This window comes from Monodelphis domestica, chromosome 3, assembly GCF_027887165.1.
Source record: "Monodelphis domestica isolate mMonDom1 chromosome 3, mMonDom1.pri, whole genome shotgun sequence".
Taxonomy (NCBI): domain Eukaryota; kingdom Metazoa; phylum Chordata; class Mammalia; order Didelphimorphia; family Didelphidae; genus Monodelphis; species Monodelphis domestica.
This window is the reverse complement of record NC_077229.1, coordinates 164871509-164896156: the sequence shown is the minus strand read 5'-3', so window position 1 is coordinate 164896156 and position 24648 is coordinate 164871509. Positions and strand designations below refer to the sequence as shown.

The following is a 24648-nucleotide window of genomic DNA, read 5'->3' as shown; positions in this document are numbered from 1 at the left end:
ATTCTGTAAGGCAACTGTGAAAGGTGCTTGGAAGAATGAGAATATTACTTGTACATTTTAAAATATATTTTTATACTTCATGTATTTATATGTATTTATAGAAAATTTAAAACTGGGCCTTGTTGATAGTATTGAATTCCTTGTGCAAATCTTGAAAAATGTAATCATTTTGATGCAATGACTTTGTATTATGCATTCATAAAAGGTAGCATCAATAAAAAATTTGCAATTGAATTGTTTTCTCAATGACATCTATTATGCTTTTAAAACTTATTCATTCAAAAATAGCTTGTCCCTAAGATACAAATAATAAAAATTCCCTTAATAATCCTAACATTCATTTTAAGAAGGTCATCATAATGTCAGTTAGAGACAGTTTTTTTATATGCTCCGCCAGGCTCTTTCAACTAAAAGCATACCATTTTAAACTGATTTTTTTTAAATTGTTGATCAGTTATTTTAGTTACATCTTACACTTTGTGACCCCATTTGGGGTTTTCTTGGGCAAAGATACTAGAGTTATTTGCCATTTCCATCTCCAGCTCATTTTACATATAAGGAAACAAAGGCAAAAAGTTAAGTGATTTGTCCAGGGAAACAGCTAGTATATGTCTGAGGCTAGATTTGAACTCTCTGGTGTAATAATTAAAAATGAGTTTGACGAATATAAGAATTTTAAAAATATATTGTTGTCACCATTTATAGTAATAGTAGTCTCTCGGTAACCGGGGATGACGATTGAATGTGCATTTTCATCTATGATAAATGAGTGTGCACAAAGACACTTGTGCATGAAGGAGATTTAAGTGGAAAAGTCGATGCACAGAGACAGTCCCACTCTCTCGGCATTGGAAGCCTGGGTCCAGTGGCACGAAAAGTCGTTACACCTGGAGACTTCCTCAGCTGCATTGGATGGCCGTGTTGTCTTTTGTGCTCCAACACGCCCTAAGCACTCCACAGTGCTTTGCTGCATCGCCATCTCAGCCACTGAACCTTCTTATTGGTTTCTTTTGCCTGTTCCGCCGAAGCAGTCTTCACATGCTGGGTGAGCAAAGCCCTGGTTCACCAGGGGTCAATGAACCTATTGGCTACCCTCACAAGGTTTAGCCAGCCTGTCGAAGCCGTTGCCCGGGGTGTGGCCGCTGCCGCATGCTAGCAGCTACTGGGAGCCACAAGTGAGAGCTGGGAGTCAGGTGAGGGTCAGAGGCTGGAGAGCTGCCCTAAGAGGGCAAGACAAGCCCTCCATACCAGTGATACTACCCCTCCCTGAGCACCCCCATACACCCTGGGAATCTAAAGAAAGACAACTAAATCAAACTTTGCTCTCATGGAGCTCATATTCTAATGGGGGAGGCAGCATGCAAAAAATGCATAAAGAAAATAGATATAAGTGTGTATGCACACACTAAGGAAATATACATACATGCACATATATCTGTCAACCCTTAAAAACCTAAGAACAGTATAATTATTTCTCTGAAAAACCAGAAAGCCACAATGTTATAACTGTTAGCCTGAGAGAGAGAGAAAAAGAGAGAAAAAGAGAAGAGAGAAAAGAGAGAGAAAGGAAATAGAGAGAAAGACACACACACACACACACAGAGAGAGAGAGAGAGAGAGAGAGAGAGAGAGAGAGAGAGAGAGAGAGAGAGAGAGAGCATTACAGTAGGCTCAGCAAATTTCCTTATTTCCTTTAAAAGAAAGAAAACAAGACACACAGGTGTAAGTTGGACTAGAACCCAGGCCTGGGAGGATGAAGTAACAGGTTTTATAGTATTCTTAAAAATAGGGGAGACATCTCTGAGATAGACAGCAAGAAACGAAGTAAAGTTCTAACTTTAAGAGCTGATTGGGCCTGAATCTTTGGACTGAACCAAGTAGAGGCAAACCACTCCAGACTGGGCTGAACAAGCTCCTCCCACCTCCAACACCAGGAAGGAAATCAAGCCAGGCCTGAAGGAAGTGCTAGTCACAAGACTCAACTATCACTACCAGTTGCTTCTACCCCCACCAACTGTCAGTCTTGTTTCCTTTCCACAATTTTTTGTTATGATCTTCCCAAGGTCACTTATTTTTATTATGGTTACCAATTTACTAAATCTATTCTAAGGAATTCTTTGCTGGAAAGTTTGGGTAAGGGTAGTTTTGGGTTTTACAATAAATTCAGTTCAATAAATGTTTAAACAAAACCATTACAAAGAAATTTGAATCTTAGTGCTAATACTACTTACTCTTACTAAGTTAACTAAAACAAACTCTTACGTCACAAGACTTGGCAGCTTTAGTAGCTTTTTTACAGCAGGGTAGAAATAGTAAGGAGGGAAATGTGGTAAGGTGATAGGGGAATTGTCTAGTCTACAACTCTCAGACTGCTCTGAAGAAATCTAGCTCGCTCCCAGAAAAAATTTCAATCTCCAGCCAGAGGAGCAGAAGAGTTTCAGCCTATCTCCAGTTCAGAAAATCCTCCACCACAGAGATACCAATGCAGAGTTCCTCCCTCAGCAAGAGCCACCAGCACATTATAAGTAGTTTTCTCCATGTTACTTCCTATCTCTCTGGTTCCTCCTTCCTTTCAATGTGGGCTCATCTATCACATCTCAGGAACCAAAGTTTCTCTATTTGCCTAGTACTGCCCAGGGGTCAGTGTCTGTGGGATCCACCTCCCATCCTCTGAGGGTGTGAACTCTTATCAAAAGGATTCACAAGTTCCTGACTGATTAATTTTAAAGGGTGGAGCACTCCAAGTACTTGATTAAGTTAAGACTAAAAAATTCCCTTTCACATTGATCTTCCTGACTCCTTTTACAATTCCAGTCTCTAGACACTTGAACTTAGCTCTACCTGATGACTTTTACTATCATATTTACTAACATGTAACCTGAATATTATGATAAATCAAAAAAGTATTTACCATTTCATTAATTCAATAGGATCTATATGATACACATACCTGTTACAATAAGTGAGTATGTAGTCAGTTCTCATTTAGTGTGAACAACAAATCACTGGAAGTGGCTCTAAGTGTTAAAATGTATGGTATTCAAAGTTGTAATTTTATGAAATATGGTTATTGATTCTAACAGAATGGAAAAATGCAGTTAGAATTCAAATAATGTGACCACTTTAGGAGATTCATTATTCACACTAATTGATGCCTAGCTGGAGTTGCATCAGAGCTGCTCTCACTCTAGGGGTTTAAGCAGAACTTCCTGGCTAATACAGCTACATTAATAAAATGTGGGATTTTTATCAGATTATTCAAGCAGTCCTTGGTTTCCATAGTAAATATGTTACTGTTTCTCTGACTTCTAACTTATCCATCATCAGTGTTGGTGAAATTGAGTTAGATAACCAAAGTGTTAGATGAAATCTTACCTAATTTTGTTTTTTAAAATGATCATGGTTGATTTTCTTCATTTGGAATTCACACACAGTGAATCTGTTCCTAATTCTGGTAGCATGAAATAGATATGTAAATCAGATGGCTTCCAAGTATTTGCTATCAAACAATGGAGGTTAAATAGAAATTTCCCCTGTGAGAATGGTCAAAGTGAAATGCACCAGATTTTGAATGCAGTAGATACTCAATAATCATTTATTTAATTGAATTGCACACATTTTTAACAAAAGGGTACATAGTTTTATCTATACCATTATGAGAAAGAAAAAAAAACAATTTACATCTTCTTTCCTATCACCACTCAAAGGAGAATCACAACACAAATAGATGAAGGAATTGAAGAAAGAAAGCATCACTAAAGTCTACATTTCAGCATGGATGATTTCATTTTTATTCTTTCAAATATTGGTTTCATGATTTTTTTCCTTTTTGTTCTTGGACCTGTGATTTCATCAGCACAGGGAACTGTCAGAACAGAAAGTTGGTTCATACAAATAGGTAATTCCTCTGTTAATTTATAGTTTAGAGGTTGTCTGACACTGAAATGTTAAATAACTTTTCTGATGATTATATCATTTGCATGTGTCAGAAGCAGGAGTTGAACTCAAGTCTTCCTGTCTCCAAGACCACTAGGCCATTCCATCTCTCATGGTTTCATCTGATTCTCAAGTCATTCTAAGATTAAGAACTGTCTAATATCCATGGTGTATACCAGCATGTATACCAGAATCAATTTATAATTGTGGGAAAAGTAGTCTACTTTTGAGAAATTGTGCTGTTAGAGTCTAGCCACACTAGAATCTTCACTAGTAATTTGTTACAGATAGATGATGCCTTAAAGAGCTAATGAGGGATCTAAAATTTTTATTAATTATAATGTAAGTAAAAGATAGCATATTTTAATGGCAAATACATTCTGAATATGATCTAACTTTTATTCATAAAATTAAAATGTTCAGCACAAGCAATGTTGCTATCCCAAATGATTCCTAATTAGCTTTCATACAGAGATTTCCAAAACCATCACTTTCATTTATATCTATAATTTGATTCTGCATCAGATTCTGGCAATGAAGGCAACATTCACTTCGGAGAAAGAAGAAATTCCATCACAATTATTCTTTCACAAAGATCCTCGGGTGGGGAGTTCAGGTGTGCTTCTGACTGAGCCAGAGGTGCAGTATTCTGCATTCCTTTGTCCTGGCTTTCTTTACCTTGGAACAGAAGAGGAAGAATATGCTGTAATATACTTATTTGCAAGGAAAATCCCAAGTTTCATCTTCTGTCACTGAGAAAGTTAATCACAGTAAATCAATGGGAGAGATAAGAATGGCTGTTTTCTGCTTTAATTGGAGGCATATCCTCCTTCCTCTGATTTACACTTTCACTCAATATAAAAATAATGACTTTTTTATAGCTCATACTATGTGCTAGATATTATGCTAAGAACTTTGTCAATATTATCTCACTTTGTCTTCACAACAACCTTGGGAAAGACCATTATTATTCCCATTTTTAAAAATGGATGAGGATGTTGAGGCAAACTGAAGCTAAATGACTTGTCCAAGATGGCATGGTTAAGTGTCTGAAGCCATGCTTGAATTCTGTAATATTTATTGGGAGAGATGGGGACACTTAGTGCTCCATACCATGTCAAGTACCCCACCTAGTCTTAGAAGATCATGCCCCAACTCTGTGTCATAGACAGACAACCTGAGCTAAGATCATCCAAAGACTCAAGAAAATTCTGAGATGAATGAGAAATAAAGCAGACCATACCATATCTTCCCAAACTTTGATGTGATATTTGCCAATCCTCCCTTCCTCCCTAGTCCTAGCAGTTCTCTTCCAGCAAAATGTAATCTCTTATTTGGCCAAGTACCATTTTGTTTTTATCTCTGTAGTCTGAGCACCTAATACAATACCTTGAATGTAGTAGATAATAAGGTTTACAACAATTCCATGAAGCCTTCTCCAATCTCACCAGTGGCTAGTGCTCTCTCTCCCTAAACAATTTTGCATTTATTAGTTATTTATTCATAATATTCTTATACATAATGGGGTCTGCCACATGCCACTGGATCTGAGAGTGGGGCTAAAGCATTCCTATGACATATACATACAAGTTGGCATCCCTGAGAGAATTTAAGCTCTTTTCTGGCAAAAGGTATTTCATTTTTTTCAATCTCTATATCCATAACACCTAGAACAATGTCCAACATATAGCAAAAGCTGGAAAATGAATGAGATAGAAAATAAGAGATAATACGTTTCTGATAAGTTCATCTCTTTATCTAATGATATTAATCCATATTTTATGAACTTGATGAGAGGTCATTTTCTTAACCTTGGCATTATTCAGTCTCTTCACTTTAAATAGCCATTATTGATGTAATGCTTCAAAGTTTGCAAACCTTTTAAAAAATATTATCTCACAATACATGTATAACCCAGATTGAATTGTTTGCCAGCTCCTGGATGGAGGAAGAGATGATTTGGATCATATAGTTTTGGAAAACTAATGAGGAAATCTATTATTATGTAACTGGTAAGTATGTAATTGATAAAAAAAATTGGTAAATACATAATTGAAAAATATATAATTGGTAAAATGGGTAAATATGTAATTGGTAAATATATAATTAGTAAAAAATTGATAAACATATAATTGGTAAAAAATTGCTACATATGTAATTGAAAAAAATAAAAATATATATTTAAAAAATAAAAATATTATCTCACTTTATACCACTTCCCAAAAGACTTATGTGCTTTGATGCTCCCTTTCTTTGCAAACTTTCAAAGAGTGAAGGAGAAATGAAACTCATAAGATACCCAAGTCATACTTTTTCTGGTGTTAATAGCCATCCTGATGATGTTTGACTAGGAACAATTCATTACCTGAGGTGCTAAGTCAAAGTCTTAGCGATGGGCCTGTTTCCTGGTTGCAGGTGCTGAAGCTTCTGTTTTTCCGCTGGTCTTCAACAAAACCACTTCCCCTTTGTAAGGGAGTCGCTCTACAGCAGTAGGTATACAAGTCTGGAACAAAACATTTTTTATATATTTATATTATATTTTTTATTTATTAATATTTTTATTTTATATGTGTTTTTTTACATTTCATTGTGTGTGTGTATGTATGTATGGAGGGAGGGTAGAGATTTTACTTGCCTTCTTTCAAAACTCGATGCAAGGGGAAACTAGATAGCTCAGTGAATAGAGCCAGGCTTAAAGATGGGAAGTCCTGGCCTCTGACACTTCCTAGCTGTGTAACCCTGAGCAAGCCATCAATCCTAATTTCCTAGTCCTTACTGATCTTCTGCCTTGGAAACAATACTTAGTAGATGGAAGGGAAGGATTAAGAAAAAATGAAAACAACTAGATGCAAATCTCTTCAGGCAACTGGGAGAAGCCTAGCTCTGAATTAATAACTGCAGCAATGGAAAGAAAATTGAACTTGGACTCAGGAGATCTGAATTACAATCCTGCTTCTGATTTACTGGTTGTGTAAATAGGCCAAGTATAATTTAGTTTATTAAGTATAATTAATATAAGTATAATGAATAAATATAATGATTTTGTATCTGCAAATCACCTAACTACAAAAGCTGTGAGAAAAGCCATTTGAAGATCTTTTACTATCTAAATGATCTATGATTACACTGGAGACAAAAAATTCTTTACATAAAGATCAGGGGTAAGCAGGAGCCCTCAAGAGATCATCTCACTATTATATTGTCTCCTCAGCTCTTCAACAGAAACTCTCTTCCTGGCTCTCTGAGATCTGAATCCACAAATTATCTGCCAAGGCTCTTCTGGCCCAGTCAGAAATTAATCCCTTGAGCATCATTGCCCCGGGATGATTCTTTCCACTGAAGCTTTTCTATCCCTATTCTCTTCCCACTGAGGCTTCTGTAATAGCTCTCTGTGCTTGTGATTACCAATATTAAATCTAATTCCAACATCCTGAATTTTTGTTGTATTGAATATACCAGCCACTACTTGATAATAGTACCATTATTTTATTTTATTTGATTTGATTTTTTGAGTGTCTCAAAACTCACTACCTGCCAGTAGATGGTACAGGGCATGGAGTGCTTCAAATTAGGAAGAATTAAGTTAGAATCCCACCTCTGATATTTATGAGCTTTCTGAACATGAGCAACTCTTTTTAACCTTTCTTAGCTTCAATTCCCTCATCTGTAAAATGGGAATAATAATAGCTATTGTCTAACAGAGCTTTTCTGAGGACCCAATGAGATGAATGTAAAGGGCTTTCCAACATTAATTTAAGTTTTAATAACACAAGACTGTGCCAAGACTATGAGATAAATGCAGACTATAATGATGATGTTCAATGACATTATTTGTTGGCAGACTTGAAGGGATGCTAGTTTTTGCACTATTTTGCTAATGTTGATGGCTAATTTCCCTTTCCTTTCCCCATTCCATGGGCCTAGCAGCTTACATTAGATGAACTCAAGAGGAATCTGGCACAAGCCCATGGTGCCAGCTTTTTAAGCTTGTTATTCTGTTCCAAATAAATAATGCTCCTTTCATAGGTGGGCAGATGTGCATTGATAGGAGAATAACATGGGCTCTACCTTCCACTCCTATAGGTAGAACTTCATAGAACCACACAGATATTATTTATGGGTAAAGTTCCTATAAAACCTGGGATGAGAAACAACAGAGAGCTTTATTCTAATCCCAAACTCAAATCACTATGCTAATCAGCATAACCTCCATTTCTGACCAACTCGAGTAGATTTGCTCCTTCTTAAGCAACAATATTAATTTTTTTTAAAACGCTCTTAACTCTCTGTTTTAGGAACAACTCTTAAGACAAAAGGGCAAGGGCTAGGTAAATGGGTTTAATTGACATGCCTAGGAAGTGTCTGAGGTCAAATTTGAACCCAGGTCCTCCCAACCCCAGCCCTAGCATTCTATCCACTGTGTCACCTACTTGTCCCTGCAACAATATTAGTTTCAAACTTTGTGTGTTTTCCCTGATTTTCTTAGCCTATTACAGCTCAAGACTCTCAAGCAATCTACTGGCTTCACTTTCCTAATAGCAGGGATTACAGGTATATGCAACTAGCCCAGCTATTTTATTTTATTTTACTCATTTATCTTAATCCTTACCTTCTATCTTAATATCAATTCTAAGAAAGAAGAGTGGCAAGGGCTAAGCAGTTGGGGTTGTGACTTGCCTAGGTTCCCACAGCTAAGCAGTATAAGACCACATTTCAACCCAGGACCTCTTGCCTCAAGCTCTGGCTCTTTATCCACTGAGTCATCTAGCTGTTCCTATCATACTTTAAAAAAAATTAAATTATATGAGTTTTCTAAAGAGAAAAATGAATGTCTCATACTTATATTATATACTATCTCTCCATGATTGCTTAAAAATATTTGAATGATCTAAGATTTGATCTTAGAACGCAGTCTAAGACATATACACTTTAAGTTACTTGTCCATGATTCTATAACTAATAAGTGTCAGAAACAGGATTTGGCCCAAAGTCACTAAGCTGAATAGATCTTTCGACTCAAGGATAGTGCTCATAAGCCTATCCCTCAGAGATCAAAGAAGGAAGAAATGGATCTACATGTATAATAATATTTGCATCAGTTTTTTTTTCATAATAGCAAAGATCTGGAAACTAAGGGATGTCCATGGTTTGAGAAATAGCTGAATAACTTATCATGTATACATGTAATAAAATAATATTGTGCCATAAGAAATGATGAAAGAAATGGGTGAATCTTGGGAAGATTTATATGAACTGATGAAGAGTGAAGTGAGAAGAACCAAGAGAACAATTTACATAATAATAACACTAAAAAAACTTGAAAGACTTAAACACTATTATCAATCTAATGATGAAGATTTCAGAGGACCAATTAAGCGTGCTTTCTGACCCCTGACAAAGAGGTGATGACCTCAGGGTGCAGAATGACATGTACCTTAGGGTATGGTCAATATAGTTATTTTTCTTTTTCTATACATAGTTGTCAGAAGGGATTTTTTTCCTCTTTTTTTCCAATTTAGGGAGGAAGAATCAGGAGAGAGAAAAAATATTTTTTATTGAAAAAAATTATAATTTTTAAATGTACCAGATTAAAAGGGAAAGGTCATTTATCCAACAATAATTCTTCCCTATGATAGCATACAACCCAAGCATAGTTGCTCCCATTCTTGACCATATAGAAATATATTCTCTAGACTGTATTCAGGACTTTGTCCACTATGCCCAATATACTCAGTGTCCTGGAAGATGACTCCAGGACTAGAATTTACCCACTGAAAGTGCTTTCCACTGCATGGTCTTTTCCCTCTGATTGGGTGGTTTCTCCCAGAACATCCACACATGGAGGGAATCCCAGGCTAGCTGTGCCTTTATTCCTCTCTAGACTTCATTCTGGACTTAAAACACCATGCCCTTGAGTCGTTGCCATCCTCCCTCCCCTTCTCTAAACTTTTTACACCTTTCTTTTATAGGTTTTCTTTCCCCATCGGAATGTATACTCCTTGAGGACAGAGTCTATTCTTCTACTTATATCTATATTCCCAGTGCTTAGCATAGTGCCTCACACATAGTAAGCAAATACTTATTGACTGGCTGATACAATGAAATGAAAAGTGATAGAATTGAGTGATATGAATCCGAAAGCTGGTTGGTTTTATAGTGGTAGTCTACTTGATTTAAATTCTTCTATATTTACCTGATCTCTCTGCTTGATTCGTTTGTAAACATATTCAGCAAATGGCTTTCGAGGAATATATTTTCCATCTCCCGCATTGACATGAAAAACTCCAGCTTCATACACCACCTTGCCTCTTGAAATAGTCACAAGGGGTACCCCATGACAGACCATTCCCTCAAATATATTGAAGTTAACAGCTTGATGATGAGTTTTTGCAGAAATAGTCCTGTATGAAGAATGGAAAATAATATGTATTACCATTATTAAGCACTTTATTAGGAAAATTCATTTAATTATTTCTTAATTATTTCATGGGGAATGTTGGATTATTTGTTGAAAAGTGACTGATGGATCAAAATGAAAAAGAAATGAAAAGGCTTCTATTATTTTTAAAAGAAATATCTTACTCAGTTTTTTTTTTCTGAGTGAAACATAAATTACTTAGAGAAGAATTGCTTAGGAGAAAACTTGAGAACTCTATTAAACCATAGCTTTATCACATTCTGAGAAGTGACTACAAAAATTGAATATGACATTAATATTTCACCACAAAGTAATTAGGCTTCCTAAAAGCATAAAAATAAGTAACTGTTTCCATATATTAATGCAAGAGGAAAAATGTACTTTGGATTTAAATTTCCATTTTTATAATCTTATCTTTAAAAGTTGGATTTCTTAAAGAACAACTTATTTTGGAAGGTTTATTCCTTCCAAAGAAGAAATTCAAGGAAAAAACATAAACTCTTATTGGGCAAATCTGGTATATATGCTGTCCAGAATGTAAGTGCCACCATTTTTGACATAAATGAGAAACTATAATGTTGGTTTTTTAATTAACCATCTTTGTCCCAAGAATTTCCTCAGTCATCCCGTACCCTTCACCTCTTAATTATCCAAGGCTCCATGCTTAAAAAATAAGGGTAAAAGATATCTTTTAAATGAAGCACTATATAAAAAAGGCATACAAGATTAAAGTCAAAGAGAATACATGAAATCCCAACATGTATCAAGGTCACCTTCCAATTATTTTTTATACCCTGAATACATTATACCATTGGGATCTCATGAAGGGAAATTTTCAAAAGCTCCTTACATCAGTTCTGATTGTTTGAAGTCCTTCCTTGTTTCTATTAGAAGACTAATAGATCAAGGTTATGTGTTTGTAAAACCTCACTGAGTGAGAACTTGCAATTAAGTAGGAGCCTATCAATTGTGGAATGGCTAAAAAAAATGTGGCACATGAACATAATAGAATATTGTTGTGCCATAAGAAATAAAAGATAGGAAGCAACCTAGAGAGTGTAGATGGACTTTTGTGGACTAAATATGCAAAATAAAGTATGCAATCTCAGAACAATTCCATCTCAGAAAATAAAATATGCAGAATCATGGAAACAATATATACTATGACAATTAAAATATAAAAAGGGGGGAATCAAAATTGAATGCTGGGTAATTATAATGACCAAGTCTGACCCTAGAAAAGAATTAAGAAAATACAATGCCTTCTTTATTTTTCAGAGATAGGGGATTATGGGAAGTGAATATTGCATAGAGTATCAAACAGGATCAATAATAGACTTGGATCTGCGACCTTAGAAGTAATCAAATCAAAACTTCTCATTTAACCGATGAGGAAACTGAGACAAAGAGAGGTTAAATGGCTTGCCTTGGGTCACATTGTACATGCTGAGGCAGGATCTAAACTCCGAAGAATATGCTAGTTTGTTTTGCTGAACCGTTTTCTTTTTTCTTTATATTAAAAATAATAGCAGCTACCATTTATATAGCATTTTGCATAAGCTATGTCATTAGATCTTAACTATAACCCTAGGAGATAGGTGCCTCTTTACAGATGAAAAAGCTAAGTTGGGAGATGTACAATTATTATTATTAGCCTCATTTTGCAGATGGAAAAACTAAGGCCAAGAGAAGTTTCCCAGGCACACAGTAGGTGTCTGAGGAGGAACTTCAACATAGATGTTCCTTACCCCAAGTAATATATTGGTTAGTTTTGCTGAATGATCTTTTTTCTCTCTTCAAAAAAAAATATTTATTCCAAGGGATGCATAGCTGGGTAGAGAAGGGCATGGATGGGTGGTGCTGGTGGAAATACTCAAAAAAGAAATTAAGGCAAAAACTAAAGGCAGCAGTAAAAAAGTAATAAGTTATAAAATCCAACATTGCATCAAATGGAAATTCACTAAGAACATTGGATCACACCTAGAACATTGCTGGTGTTTAGGAGCTGCTCATTTTTTTAAGGATATCTCAAACTTTCATTATTAGCTACATCATATCAAAATCCTCTGACCCCCTAATCATATATACTTTTTAAGACTTACCTTCTCTCTTAGAATCAATACTAGGTATCCCTTCCAAGGGGGAAAAAATGCAGTAAGTAAGCAAATAGAGTTAAATGACTTGCCCAGGGCCACACTGCTAGTAAGTATCTAAGATCACAATTTGAACCCAGATCCTCCTGACTCCTGACCTGGTTCCCTAACCACTGAGCAATCTCACTGTCCCCTAACCTATATACTTTTCATTTAGTAGGTACTTTAAAATGTTTTTGAATCGAATCATACACTCCCTCCTCCAATGCAGATGGCCAGCTATCCAGAGCTTAGACTCTGAAGGGTCGCCTAAGAGACTAGAAGGTTGAATAACTTACACATGGCCAAATAGTTAAACGTGCTAGAAGAAGGACTTGACCCAGCCCTTTCCCCCTTCTTTGTGAGTTCCTTACAAGATCAGCCTTGTAGTCACTACTGTACATTGATTCCTAGATAACATTTAGACTTTTCAAAGGACTTTTTACAAGTCTTATTTTTATCTCTACATCAAGCCTGTGAAGTATTTAGAACAGATAATGTTATTCCTCTTTTGCAGAGAAGGTAGGTAAGCCCCAGAAAGGTTAAAAAAATCTTGCCCAAGTTAGTAGGAGAATCAGGACTAGAATCAAGATTACAACAAATATATAGATTATAACTATATGTAATATGCATATTACAAGTATTTAAGACTAGAATCTCCTAAATACAGTCTTTTCTACTATAGCTACTGGCCTCATGTCACATATCATAATAAATGAATGTCTGAGTTAGAAAATGGATCAATACATAGAAGTTGCCTAGGGGATTCAGGGAAAGAAAAATTATTTTGGCCTGGGAGAATCAGGGAAGGGGTCAAGGAGGAGGTGACATCTGATCTGGAACTTGAGGGAAGAGAAAGTAAATAGATGGGAATGGTTTAAGGGAAGGAAGATCTATTGTGGGCATGGAGTATGGCATGAACAAAAGGACAGAACATGGGGAGGGCAGACAAGAAACAACCAAGAAAGCATTTGGTCAGCATACTAATGTGTCAGGAACAAGAGAAACCAAACAAAAGTGAAATAAATAGTTCCTGCCCTCCCAGGAGGACCTTACAATCTAGCTAGGGAACACTACACACACACACACACACACACACACACAGAGGTAAGTAAAAAGCATATATCAGCATATATAAAGCAGATATAAGGTAGCCTTGGGAGGGAAGGCATTATCAGTTTAGAATAAAGGACTATGATAGAGAAGAGTTTGACTAGAGCACAGAAGAGTATGTGAAGAGGAAGGAACTAAAAAATGTAACTTGGAGTCACATTGAGCCAAACTACCTTTAAAAGGAGCATAATAGGTGTGTATTTTTATTAGATAGATGATGGGAAATCATAAAGATATTTGAGAAGTACAGAAACAGGATTAGATTAGGGCATAAGAATCATAAGATTATAAATTTAGAGTTGAAATGGATTTTATAGGCCATTCTAGTGAACTTTCTCATCTTACAGATGAAGAAACTGAGGCTGAGAGAAGTAAATTGATTTTCCCAGGGTCCCAGGTAGCAGTGTCAGAGGTGGGATCTGAAGGAGATCATGGATCCTGGGTCTTCGGACTCCAGAGACAGTGATGAATTACTTTTGCAAAAAAAGATGAAAGGTGGATTGAATTGGAGAAAGAATGGTGTTAGGGAGACCAGGTGGGGGTTTTAAGTATTGCTTAAGAAAAAAACTGTAATCTGGTTTTTTAAAATGTGGCTAATCATTTATTAAAAGCTATTCTTGGTAGTCTGAAAGGATTATGGTTCTAACTCCCATTCAGAAAACTTTTTATTCCCCAGGCACTATTGTCCTGTTCTTTTTAGTTATTGTAATTTCATTGGTACAAGAAACTTTTAGAAGAAGAAATTTCGCTATCCATGCAGTTGAATAACTTCTCAGTACCTTCAGAATAGTTGTTTAGGACACTGAGACTACCTTGACCAAGGACAGACATTCAGTATTTGTCAGAGATGAGACTTGAACCCAGGTCTTTCTAATCCTTGAGACTGACTCTCTTGTCCACTTTTCTAGATTTCCTCTTTTTTTTTTTGCTCATTAATAAAAATTTGAATTTATGTAACTCTTGAACCACCAGGCTGCTTCGGTCTTCTTTTAACTATCCTCCTACCATAATTTTTTCTTTGACTGTTCAGTCATTATTATGTCATTCATGCTGACAACATGGCAGGTGCAGCATGGGCATGATTAGCGTAATTATTATGAAGTGATTAATAACAGTACAGCAACTGTGCCATTTCCTCCTGTGAATTCTCAAGCAGGAAAGACATTTCCAAGCCTGGGGCAGACAGCCAGAGGATTTTTAAAATGCTTATTTGGGAAAATAACACAAAAGTTACTTTTTAAGGAAAGAGCTGCAGATGTTGTCCAATGATCATAATCCCTTTAAAAAACAAAAATGCGTGGCTCTTACTGAAAACTATGACAGCTTCTAGATTTCTTTCAGAATTGTTTTCTTGGGAAATTTTCAGTTTTCTTGGTGTTCAAGTCATTCTTAAAGTAATAATTATGCCAGGTAAAGCAATTCAACAAGGATTTATTGAATACTCACTGTATGTCAACCACTTTGCTAGGTGCCGGGGAAACAAGACAAAAGTAGTAATAAGTTTCCTTATATGTGAGGAGTTGTGGGGAAGGCAGGGAGAGAAATGACAAGTAAATAAATACAGGACAATTGGGGGAGGATAGAACAACCAGGGAGTTAAAAAAAAGCCTAATCAATATTCATTTAATTGAATTCATAGAATTGAATGAAGTGACACCTGACAAAAATTTTGAAGGAGTAAAAGATTCTGAGATGGAGGTGAAAAGAGACTAAATTCCCATCGTGGATGACAACGATTGAAAGACAACTTCATACAGAAGTATGAAGATTGGAGATGAAATGTCAAATTTATGGCACAGTTAGTTTAGCTAGAGAATATAAAGGAGAGCAGCATGAAATAAAACTGGAAAACATTCTCCTCCCGACTGATCTTCTTAATCTCCATCCTTTGTCATCATGATCCAGTTGCTCTCTTCCCCTGGAATATCCCTCCACCATTCAAGCTTTCTCCTGCTGGTTCCTTCCAGGGACCTCCATTTTGTAGTCCCTTAATAAATGAATTTGTTTGCCTACCCAGAAATGGAGATGAGAGACAGACTATGAAAGATTTTAAATGCCAGAAAGGGGATAATATTTTATCTTAAGCACATTAGGAAGCTACTGGGGATTTCCAAAGAGGGGAATGGCATGAACCAGACTGAAAAACTTTATTTTTCATCACTATCTGGAAGACTTAGAAGTCTTTAATATTTAGTTCCACTAATGAAATAAACCTAGCTTAACACAAACTGAGTACGACAACTTTTGACCCATACTTTCTTTGTATTTCCTACCAATTGGCATAGGTCAGTTTATGTTGTTAGGTTTATTCCATTAGTGAATTCATTCATATGACAGCAGTTTTCATGGGCTACTCTGCCTGAGGAAGAAACTCACTATTTATTTAACTCCCTTGGAGCAGATACGGACAGTCCTGTCTCTGTTCATTACCCAATGCCATGAGTGTCTTCCTGAGTTCTAGTCACATATATCTTCAAGGCTTAAGAAGTAGAAAAGGCAAACGTCCTAAAGAAAAATTAAATTAGGCTATTATCCGATTTAGTTATTTTGATATTGTTCACATCAGAGCTCCAAGAAAACAGTTTATCCCTTGCTGGTAACCTTCTATGGTTTTTAAAAAAGCTTTCTTTGCTTTTACTGATGAGAAAAACCATTGAAGTATAGGAATATCCTCTTCCCTGCTGCAAAGGGAGAGAAATGAAAATGGTAGCTAATTGTCTCTGTACCAAACTGACTCTTATTGTAAGGAAAATGATTTTCTTTAGATATTTTACACTATTTTCTCCAATTCAGTCATTTAACATAGGAACTAAAAAGGCTATTGAAAACCAGATATTTATAGGATATCTAGAATACAAAGGTTGTGAGAAGGAATAGAAGGAGAAATGGATTTGGAGTGAGAGAAGCTGGATTAGAATTTGGCTCTGCTATAGTGGTTCTAGAAAAAAGTTTGGAACCAGGATCAAAAAGAAAAAAAAGAACAATAACTGGACATATCCTTTTAAACCTAGTGATATTGCTACTAAGCATATCTCAGAAAAGAAAAAACAAAGAAGAAAAAACCCTCTATGTATAAAAATATCTATAGCAGCTCTTTCTTCAGTGGCAAAGAACTCAAAACTAAAAGGGTAGCTATCAGTCAGAATATTACTGTGCCATATGGAATAGCAAAAGGGATGAGGTCAGAGAAAACTGGGAGGACTTGTATGAACTGGTGCAGAGAGAAGTGAGCAGAACTGAGAATAACTTATACAGTAACAACACTGTAAAAACAATATTGAAGACTAAAGAACTCTCATCAATATACAATGATCAATTATGATTCCCAAGGACCACAAAGTATATTGTCCACTTCCACAAAGAGAGGTGATGGACTCAAAGTATAGAATGAGCGATTATTTGAACATGACCAATATGAAATTTTCTTTTGCTTAACTGTCCATATTTGTTAAAAAAGATTTCCTCCCTTTGGGGTAGTTGTAGAGGGTGAAAGAGAAAAAAAAAACCCAATGCTTGTTAATTGAAAAATGAAGGAAAATTTAAAAAAGAATCTGCCTCTGTTACTTATTACTGGGTTACCTCAGTCAAATCCCTGAAACTCTGAACCTCAGTTTCCTCATTGATTAAAATGGCGCTGACAAAAAAGCTGACACTACCTGGTAACTCCTCACTACTTTGAAGAGCAAGGCAACAAGTGTACTAAAGACTACATCAAGTGAAAATATGTATATGAAGTGCTTTGTAACCACAGAATTGTATAAATGTGACTTATTACTATTAACTGTAACAGGACAAATAGCATCAGTATCAGTTGTCTTCTTTCAGGATGTGTGAATTTTAATGTAGTACATGTGTTTATATACTGCTTTGAATATTCCCATCATGGTATACATATAATAAACATTTATACTGTATCATTGTCAACAGAGAGCTGTACTTGTAGTAGGAAGACTTGTGTTCAAATCCTGCCTTTCAAGTCAAATAGCTAAGAAAATCCGGGCAAAACATTTAAGTTCTCTGAGCCTGCTTCTTTATCTGTAAAATGAGAATTAAAAATAGCACCTAGGACTACTGTGAGACCCAAACAAAATTACAAATGTAAGATGCTTTGCAAGCCTTAACATGCTAAATAAATGTGAGCTGTTGCTATTATGTCTTCTTACATGGAAAACAAAACGTGCTACAGGATGCACCTAGATTAAAGATGTTCAGTTATTAAAGGTATTAAAATATTAAAAGTCAAATAAATAATATTAAATAATTAATTAATTTAAAATATTCATAAATTAATGCCTTATTAAAAATTTTTTTAAACATTCTTCAGAAACAAATTAGAATCTTCTATTCGTGGGGTTCCAGTGGAAAGATCCTTGTATTTAAAATTAGAGGATCTTTGAATGGCAACCCTGGATCTTCATCTTCCTATCTGGGTGACTTTGGGTCAGTTGCATTATTACCTCTTTAGTTCTCCATGACCTCAGGTATAAAATAGGGCAGCAGCAGCAGCAGCAGCAGCAGCAGTAATAGTAGTAGTAGTAGTAGTAGTAGTAGTAGTAGTAGTAGTAGTAGTAGTAGTAGTAGTAGTAGTAGTAGTAGTAGTAGTAGTAGTAGTAGTAATGTCTGGCAACTACTTTATGTTTTAAGGTAAGAGTTCTTAACCTGGAGTTCATGAACCTTTTTTATAACAATATTTTTATATAATTTATTTCCCTTGTAATTCTATGCTAGTCCAACTGATTAGGGAGCCAGGAAGATCTGAGTTCAAATCCAACCTTAGATATTAGTTGTGTGTCACAAGAAGTCACTTAACCTCTGTTTGCCTATGTTTCCTCATCTTTAAAATAAAATAATTACAGGACCTACCTTGGAAGAAGGTTTTGAGGATAAAATGAAATAAAATTTGTAAAAAATACTTAGTAGCGCTCCTGGCAAATAGTAAGCTCAGTGCAAATGCTTATTCCCTTCCCATTTAGAGCCTTATTCTGAGGAGTCTTAGGCTTCACTAGACTGACAAAGGGGTCCTTGACACAGAAAAAAGGCTAAAAAGTACCACTTTCAGACTTTCAAATATTCCTGTTAGTCACTCTCCTTCCTCAAAACATCTTTCACTTATGAATATATGTATTGTATTTATCAAGCACTTATGTATCTTAATTTTTATTTATCGTGTATTTTTTTCTAAACCCTTACCTTCTGTCTTAGTATCAGATCTATGGCAAAAGAATGGCAAAGACAATGCATTCAGGGTTAAGTGACTTGCCCAGAGTCCCATAGCTAGAAAGAGTCTAAATCCAGATTTGAACCCAAGTCTTCCTGACTCCAGGCTGGAGCTCTATCCACTGTATTCCCTGGCTACCCCCAGGATGAAATCTTCTTGAAGACAAGGGCTAGTTTCTATTTTTTTTCTTTTTTTCGTCCCAGGCAACATAGTTAGTGAGACACAAATGTCTGCCTTGTTAGGGTGAATTTGTGAAATGGCCAAGATTTTTGGTCACTTCTACTTCATATATGAAATGTTCATGTGGTCTTGAACATTTCTGGAAGCCCTGAGCCTTGGCCTAGAACCCAAACTTCCTTGCCTTTTTAAAAACTGGTCAAGATAGAGAAGAGATTTGGGACACAGATTTGTGCTTTTAGTAACTTCTTTGAAGTGACAGGACATGTCACTATGGAGTGGACCAAGCAAGTCTCTTAAAAAAAAAAAAAGAAAAGTTGTCAGTTCTCATGCATCGCCATTATTAAGCGAAGCTGTTACCCCATGTACCTATCAATTTAACCTCCCTGTGTGTCCAAATTATACACTAGCTTCCTAGGGAATAGAAAATCAAGTTGTCAGTTCAAGCCTACTTAGAGCAATGCCTTATACCTTCTCTGGGCCTAAAGAGGTGGCAGAATTTTATAAAATCAGGTCCATGAAAAATGGACCAAAGTAGGAACAAAAGGAAAATGGCAGGGCCATCCTCCTAGCTGGTTCCTGAATTCATGATGGAAATGATATCTGTAAAAAAAAAAAAGTCAATCTACATTGCAAATCCTAAGAAAACTATCCTGTGTTTAGTATGTTGAATTCAGATCACTTGAACATTTATTTGCTACCTACTATGTACAAAAGAGGAAGAGAGGCAATCAGTCTCCTTGGTTGGAGACCAGGAGTCAAGTACTGCCTTTAGCTCTCAATACCTGTGTGACCCTTGTCAAGTCACTTAACCTCTAAATCTTTGAGATCCGTGGTGCCAAACTCCAATAGAACCATAACCTTGTGTATAGTAGATTGACATAGAAAAATCATAAATTAACAATATCTATGTTGTATTATATTTTAAGTTATTGTTAAATATTTCTCAATGACATTTTAATCTGGTTCTCTTTGATATCTTGGCTCTAGTCTTTAAAGGCTAGAGTCTCTAAAACTCTAATTTTTTGAGATTTTATTTTATTTTTATATTCAAAGATATTTTATTTTCCCAATTACATGCAATAACAATTTCCAACATAAATTTTCCAAAATTATAAGATCCAAATTCCCTCCCTCCCCCCTCTCAGAGATGGTAAGCAACCTGATCTGGTTATACATGTATTTTCATGCAAAATACACCTCCATGTTGGTCATTGTTGTAAGGGAATACTTATATAAAACCAAAACCATAAAATAAAATCATAAATAAACTAATGTGAAAAAGAGTATACTTTGATCTGCATCCAACTCCAACAGTTCATTCTCTGGAGGCAGAGAGCATTCTTTGCTAAGACTCTAATTTGAAAAGAAAAGGCAAATCTGTATTGATTCCCTACACCAATTACGATTTCATTATCCCCTATGGTCAAAGCTCTAAGCCAGTCATTGATGGCATTGTTGTTTTAGTTCACTTGCTTTCAGTCATGTTCAACTCTTCATGTCCCCATTTAGGATTTTCTTGGCAAAGATATTGGAGCAGTTTGCCATTTCCTTCTCATTTTACAGGTGAGGAGACTGAGGCAAACAGGGTTAAATGACTTGCCCAGGGTCACACTGCTTCTTAGTGTCATGTTTGAACTCTGGAAAATGAGTCTTTCTGAGCCCAGGCCTGCCCTCTATCCACTGTGCCACCTAGAAGCCCATCACTGATGTTACAAAGTCCCAAATAAAATAGTCCCTGTCCTCGAGGTGTTTACATTCAACTATGTGATACCAAGTCTAAAGTCTCTCCATATATGTAAATAGTGAAAACACTTAAGGAGAGGGAGAACACTCAGCTGGGAAGCAGAAAAGCTATATAGAGTAGATGGCACTTGAGGGAAGTCTAGAAGGAAAATAGAAATCAAAATGGAAGAGATAAAGAATGCATTCCATATATGGGCTCTGATCTGTGGAAATGCAGAGAATGTCAGCAAATCATGTTCCAATTTTGCTGAAAAGGCACATCATACATATTTATTTCCAGGGAGCAGAATTAGAGAGTTTAGAAGCATTATGAAATGCAAATTAGAGCAAAGGTTTTTTTTTTTTTTAATCTAAAACGATGTAAAGTGGATGATATAATAGATAAAAGGATGGTCTTGGAGTGAAGAAGACCTAGATTCAAGACATGTCTCTAATGCAGAGCAAGGGGACCTTAAGCAAGAAATTTAGCCAATCAGGCACCCTTTCTGAGACTACAAGTCAGAGATTAGATGGCAATTTGTATCAGTGGAGGATGTTTCCATAGTGAGAGCTATTCATTCCACAGATGAAATCACAATTCCAGAATTCCCTCTTCAAAACAAACTTTAAAAGCTAAACATGTTTCTGGAGTAAACTATGTTAGATAGGAATGTATTACATCTGAGGGTATCTAATAAAGGAATAAGTATTTTATTAAGTGACTTGGGGAACTCATCTCATTACATCATACATTTAGAACAGAAAGGAGTCTAAGAGTGTGGCTAGATGGGCTAGTAGATAGAGCACCAAGCTGACTGGAGTCAGGCAGACCTATCTTCCTGTGTCCAAATTTGGCCCCAAATTTACTAGCTGTGAGACCCTGGACAAGTTGCTTAACCCTTTTTACCTCAGTTTCTTCATCTATAAAATGAGCTGGAGAAGGAAATGTCAAACCATTCCAATATTTTTGCCAAGAAAACCCCAAATGAGGTCAGGAAGAATTGGATAGTATTGAAACAAATGAATAATAACAATTCTGTCCCTCATTTTACAGATAAGGAAATTGAGGCTCAAAGACGTTAAATGATTTTGTCCATGGTCACATAGATAGTAAATGTTTAGGATTTGATCCCAGATTCTAGACTCCACAATCCAATACTCTTTCCAGTGTAATAGAATGACTCCTGACATTGGAATCATGATGTTCTATTTAAGCTTTCAGTAAAGGTTTCTCTCAAAGGAGTTAAGATGGAATAGAGCAGTGCTTCTCAAACACAAGACCCCTTTATGCTCTGAAAAATTAAGAATAAAGAGCTTTTATTTGCCACCAACAATATTTACTGTATTAAAATTAAAACATCCCAGTATTACAAAAATAATTTTGACTCCATGGACCCCCTGAAAGGGTATCGAGTCCTCAGGAATCTTTGGGCCATACTTTGAGAACTCCTGGTGAAGAAAAGAGAGCCTTGCACCTGGAACTGGAAGTCCTTGCTTGACTTGGCACTAATGACACTAATTAACTGTGCAACCATGAACAAGTTCATTAATTTTTCTGAATTTCCCTTCCTCATCTGCAAGATTGGGTATTCAATGTTTATACAACTGATTTCACAGGGTTCTAAGGATGCTATTTGTAAAACATAACACTTTATGTAAATTGTGAGTTTTTGTTATTATTCATGTAAAAAGATGATACTGCCTGAAGGAAGTTCTATTCATATATGCAGGTGTGACAGAAAAGACTGTAAACATTTTTAAAGGAATATTTTATGTAAGAATCCCAGAATACCCTGCTTTTATGGCCAGTTTAGGATTTACTGTTGCTGGAGAATCAATCTGGCATAGTTGGTAACAGATCATACTTGGTAAGCAGGAAGATTTGGGTTTAGATCCTGGGTAAATCACTTAACTTCACTCAGTCTCATTTTCCTGATCTGTAAAATGGGGATAGTAATCACACATGTCTCCCAGAGTTGTTGTGGAGATCCAGTGAGATGAGTCTATCTTCAATTAGTGAACTTTAAAACATTATGTAAATGTGCACTATTATTATTTTCAGTCAGTTACAATCATTTTTTATCGAGCTCTTACTATGTGTCCTTCACTGAACTAAGTGCATGGGATACAAAGAGAGGCAAAAAATAATTCCTGCCCTCCAGGAAAAGATATTCTAATCAGGGAGACAACAGGATTTGAACTGGGTAGATGGAGGGCAATCTCAGAGAAAGGTTCAAGGCAAGAGAGGGAGGAGGCAGGACCAGAAACTAAGAAAGTCCTTCTGTAGAAGGTGAGATTATACCTGAGTGTTGAAGTAGGTTTAAAAGCAAAGATGAGTGCAGAGAGCCTTCCATGGATAGAGGACAACCATTAAGATCTAGTTTACTATGCAAATTACTAAGCATGCCAAGAAGAGTGAAAGGTATAAATTGAAACCATCAGGATTTGGAATCAGTGGATCTGAGTTTGAATATCATCTCTGACACTTATTGTGTGACCTTAGGAAAGTCAAGTTACTTCACTGGATCTCCATTTCCTCATCTATAAAACTAGAAAAGATGTCTAAATGACTTCTAATATCCCTAGAAGCTCCAAATTTGTGATCTTGAGCCCTCTTCTAAAAAAATTCCAGCACTCCAATTTTAAGAATCAAAACATATCCTGGAGGCTCAGGAGTCAAGATGGCAGCTTAGAAACAGCAAAAGTTCAGACCTCTGCAAACCCTTACTCACTGAATCAAAAACACCATGCTTCAAGGGGACTGAAAACGAAATCTACCAACAGGACAGAGCTAGAGAATGCTTCTGCTGGACTCAACTTAAAAGGTACATCCTCCAAAAAATCCTGAACTCTAGAACATGAGGGTTTAAGGAGAAGGAAGAAGAAAATGCCCAGGACCACTCCCCCACCTACAGTGCGGAGCCTCCAGTGGTGGCTGAAATTTCTGGGCAGGCAAGGGCACTAGTCTGGAGGAGTACCTTGCTGGCACAGCTGTGCCAGACTCAGGGTATTGAACACGGGCAGTTTAGAGGCTTCTGCACAGTGCAGGTAGTCTAGTTACAGCCAAGACACTCCACCTTGCCACTGCCCTTCTCAAGGTTTTAGCCTCAGGGCACATCCAGCTTTGCAAATCAACTCCACCCTGGCTCAATCTTATCAATAGGGCAGATAAGAAGCCTTCAGAGAGCAAGGAATCTCAAGCTCCAACACCCTTCCCCCACAAACTAATCTGAGACCCTTGCTGACTAAGCTCCAAGGGCAAAGGCTGCAACAAACAACAGGCAAGTGAGAAGCCCAGCTCCTTTTCATCTTCTGCTGCCAGTTGGGGAAAATTTGACCTGAGGGCTCATCAATATCATCAGCCTAACCTGGTCAGAGCAGAGAAGAAGTCCCTTCAGGGCAGAAAAGCCCAAACCCACAGATTCAGCAAATAATGAGAGGAGAAAGACTACAGGCAATTACAGGGGGGAAATAAATGGAGGGGGGGGGATATGAGTAAATAACAGAAAAAAAAAGAAATTAAAATCAACAACTTCTATCCAGGAAATGAACAAAGAGCAAACGAAACAGAGGAGGATCAAGGATCACCAAGCAATAACAAAGAAACTCAAGCTAATTGGACACAGGCTTTGGAAGAACTCAAAATACAATAAAAAAAAAAACTAAGAAAAGCTAAAGACAACTGGTAAAAGAACTTAAAAAGAAAAATAAGTCATCTGGAAACATAAAATAGTGTCTTGAAAGCCAAAATTAACCAGCTTGAAAATGAGGCAAAGGAGATGAAAGAAGGAGATGGATGATCAAAAAACCAGGGATAAAATTCAGTCTTTAAAAACTAGAATCCAACAACTAGAAGCAAATTACTTCACAAGGTAGTACGAAACATAAAACCAAAATCAAAATAATGAAAAAATTGGGGAAAATATGAA

The 24648-nt window shown here is 36.3% G+C and overlaps 1 protein-coding gene across 1 annotated transcript in view; it reads right to left on the bottom strand.

Annotated features, from left to right (window-relative positions):
• Window positions 1–3581: 3581 nt before the first annotated feature.
• Window positions 3582–24648, bottom strand: part of DPYS (dihydropyrimidinase) — a 134018-nt gene continuing 112951 nt past the window's right edge. The window contains exons 8-10 of the mRNA XM_007488204.3: window positions 10130–10337; window positions 6302–6439; window positions 3582–4614 (exon numbers count right to left, since the gene is read on the bottom strand). Of these exons, the coding sequence (XP_007488266.1) occupies window positions 6323–6439; window positions 10130–10337 (325 nt within the window). The 3' untranslated portion in view covers window positions 3582–4614; window positions 6302–6322. The remainder of the gene's footprint in view (window positions 4615–6301; window positions 6440–10129; window positions 10338–24648) is intronic.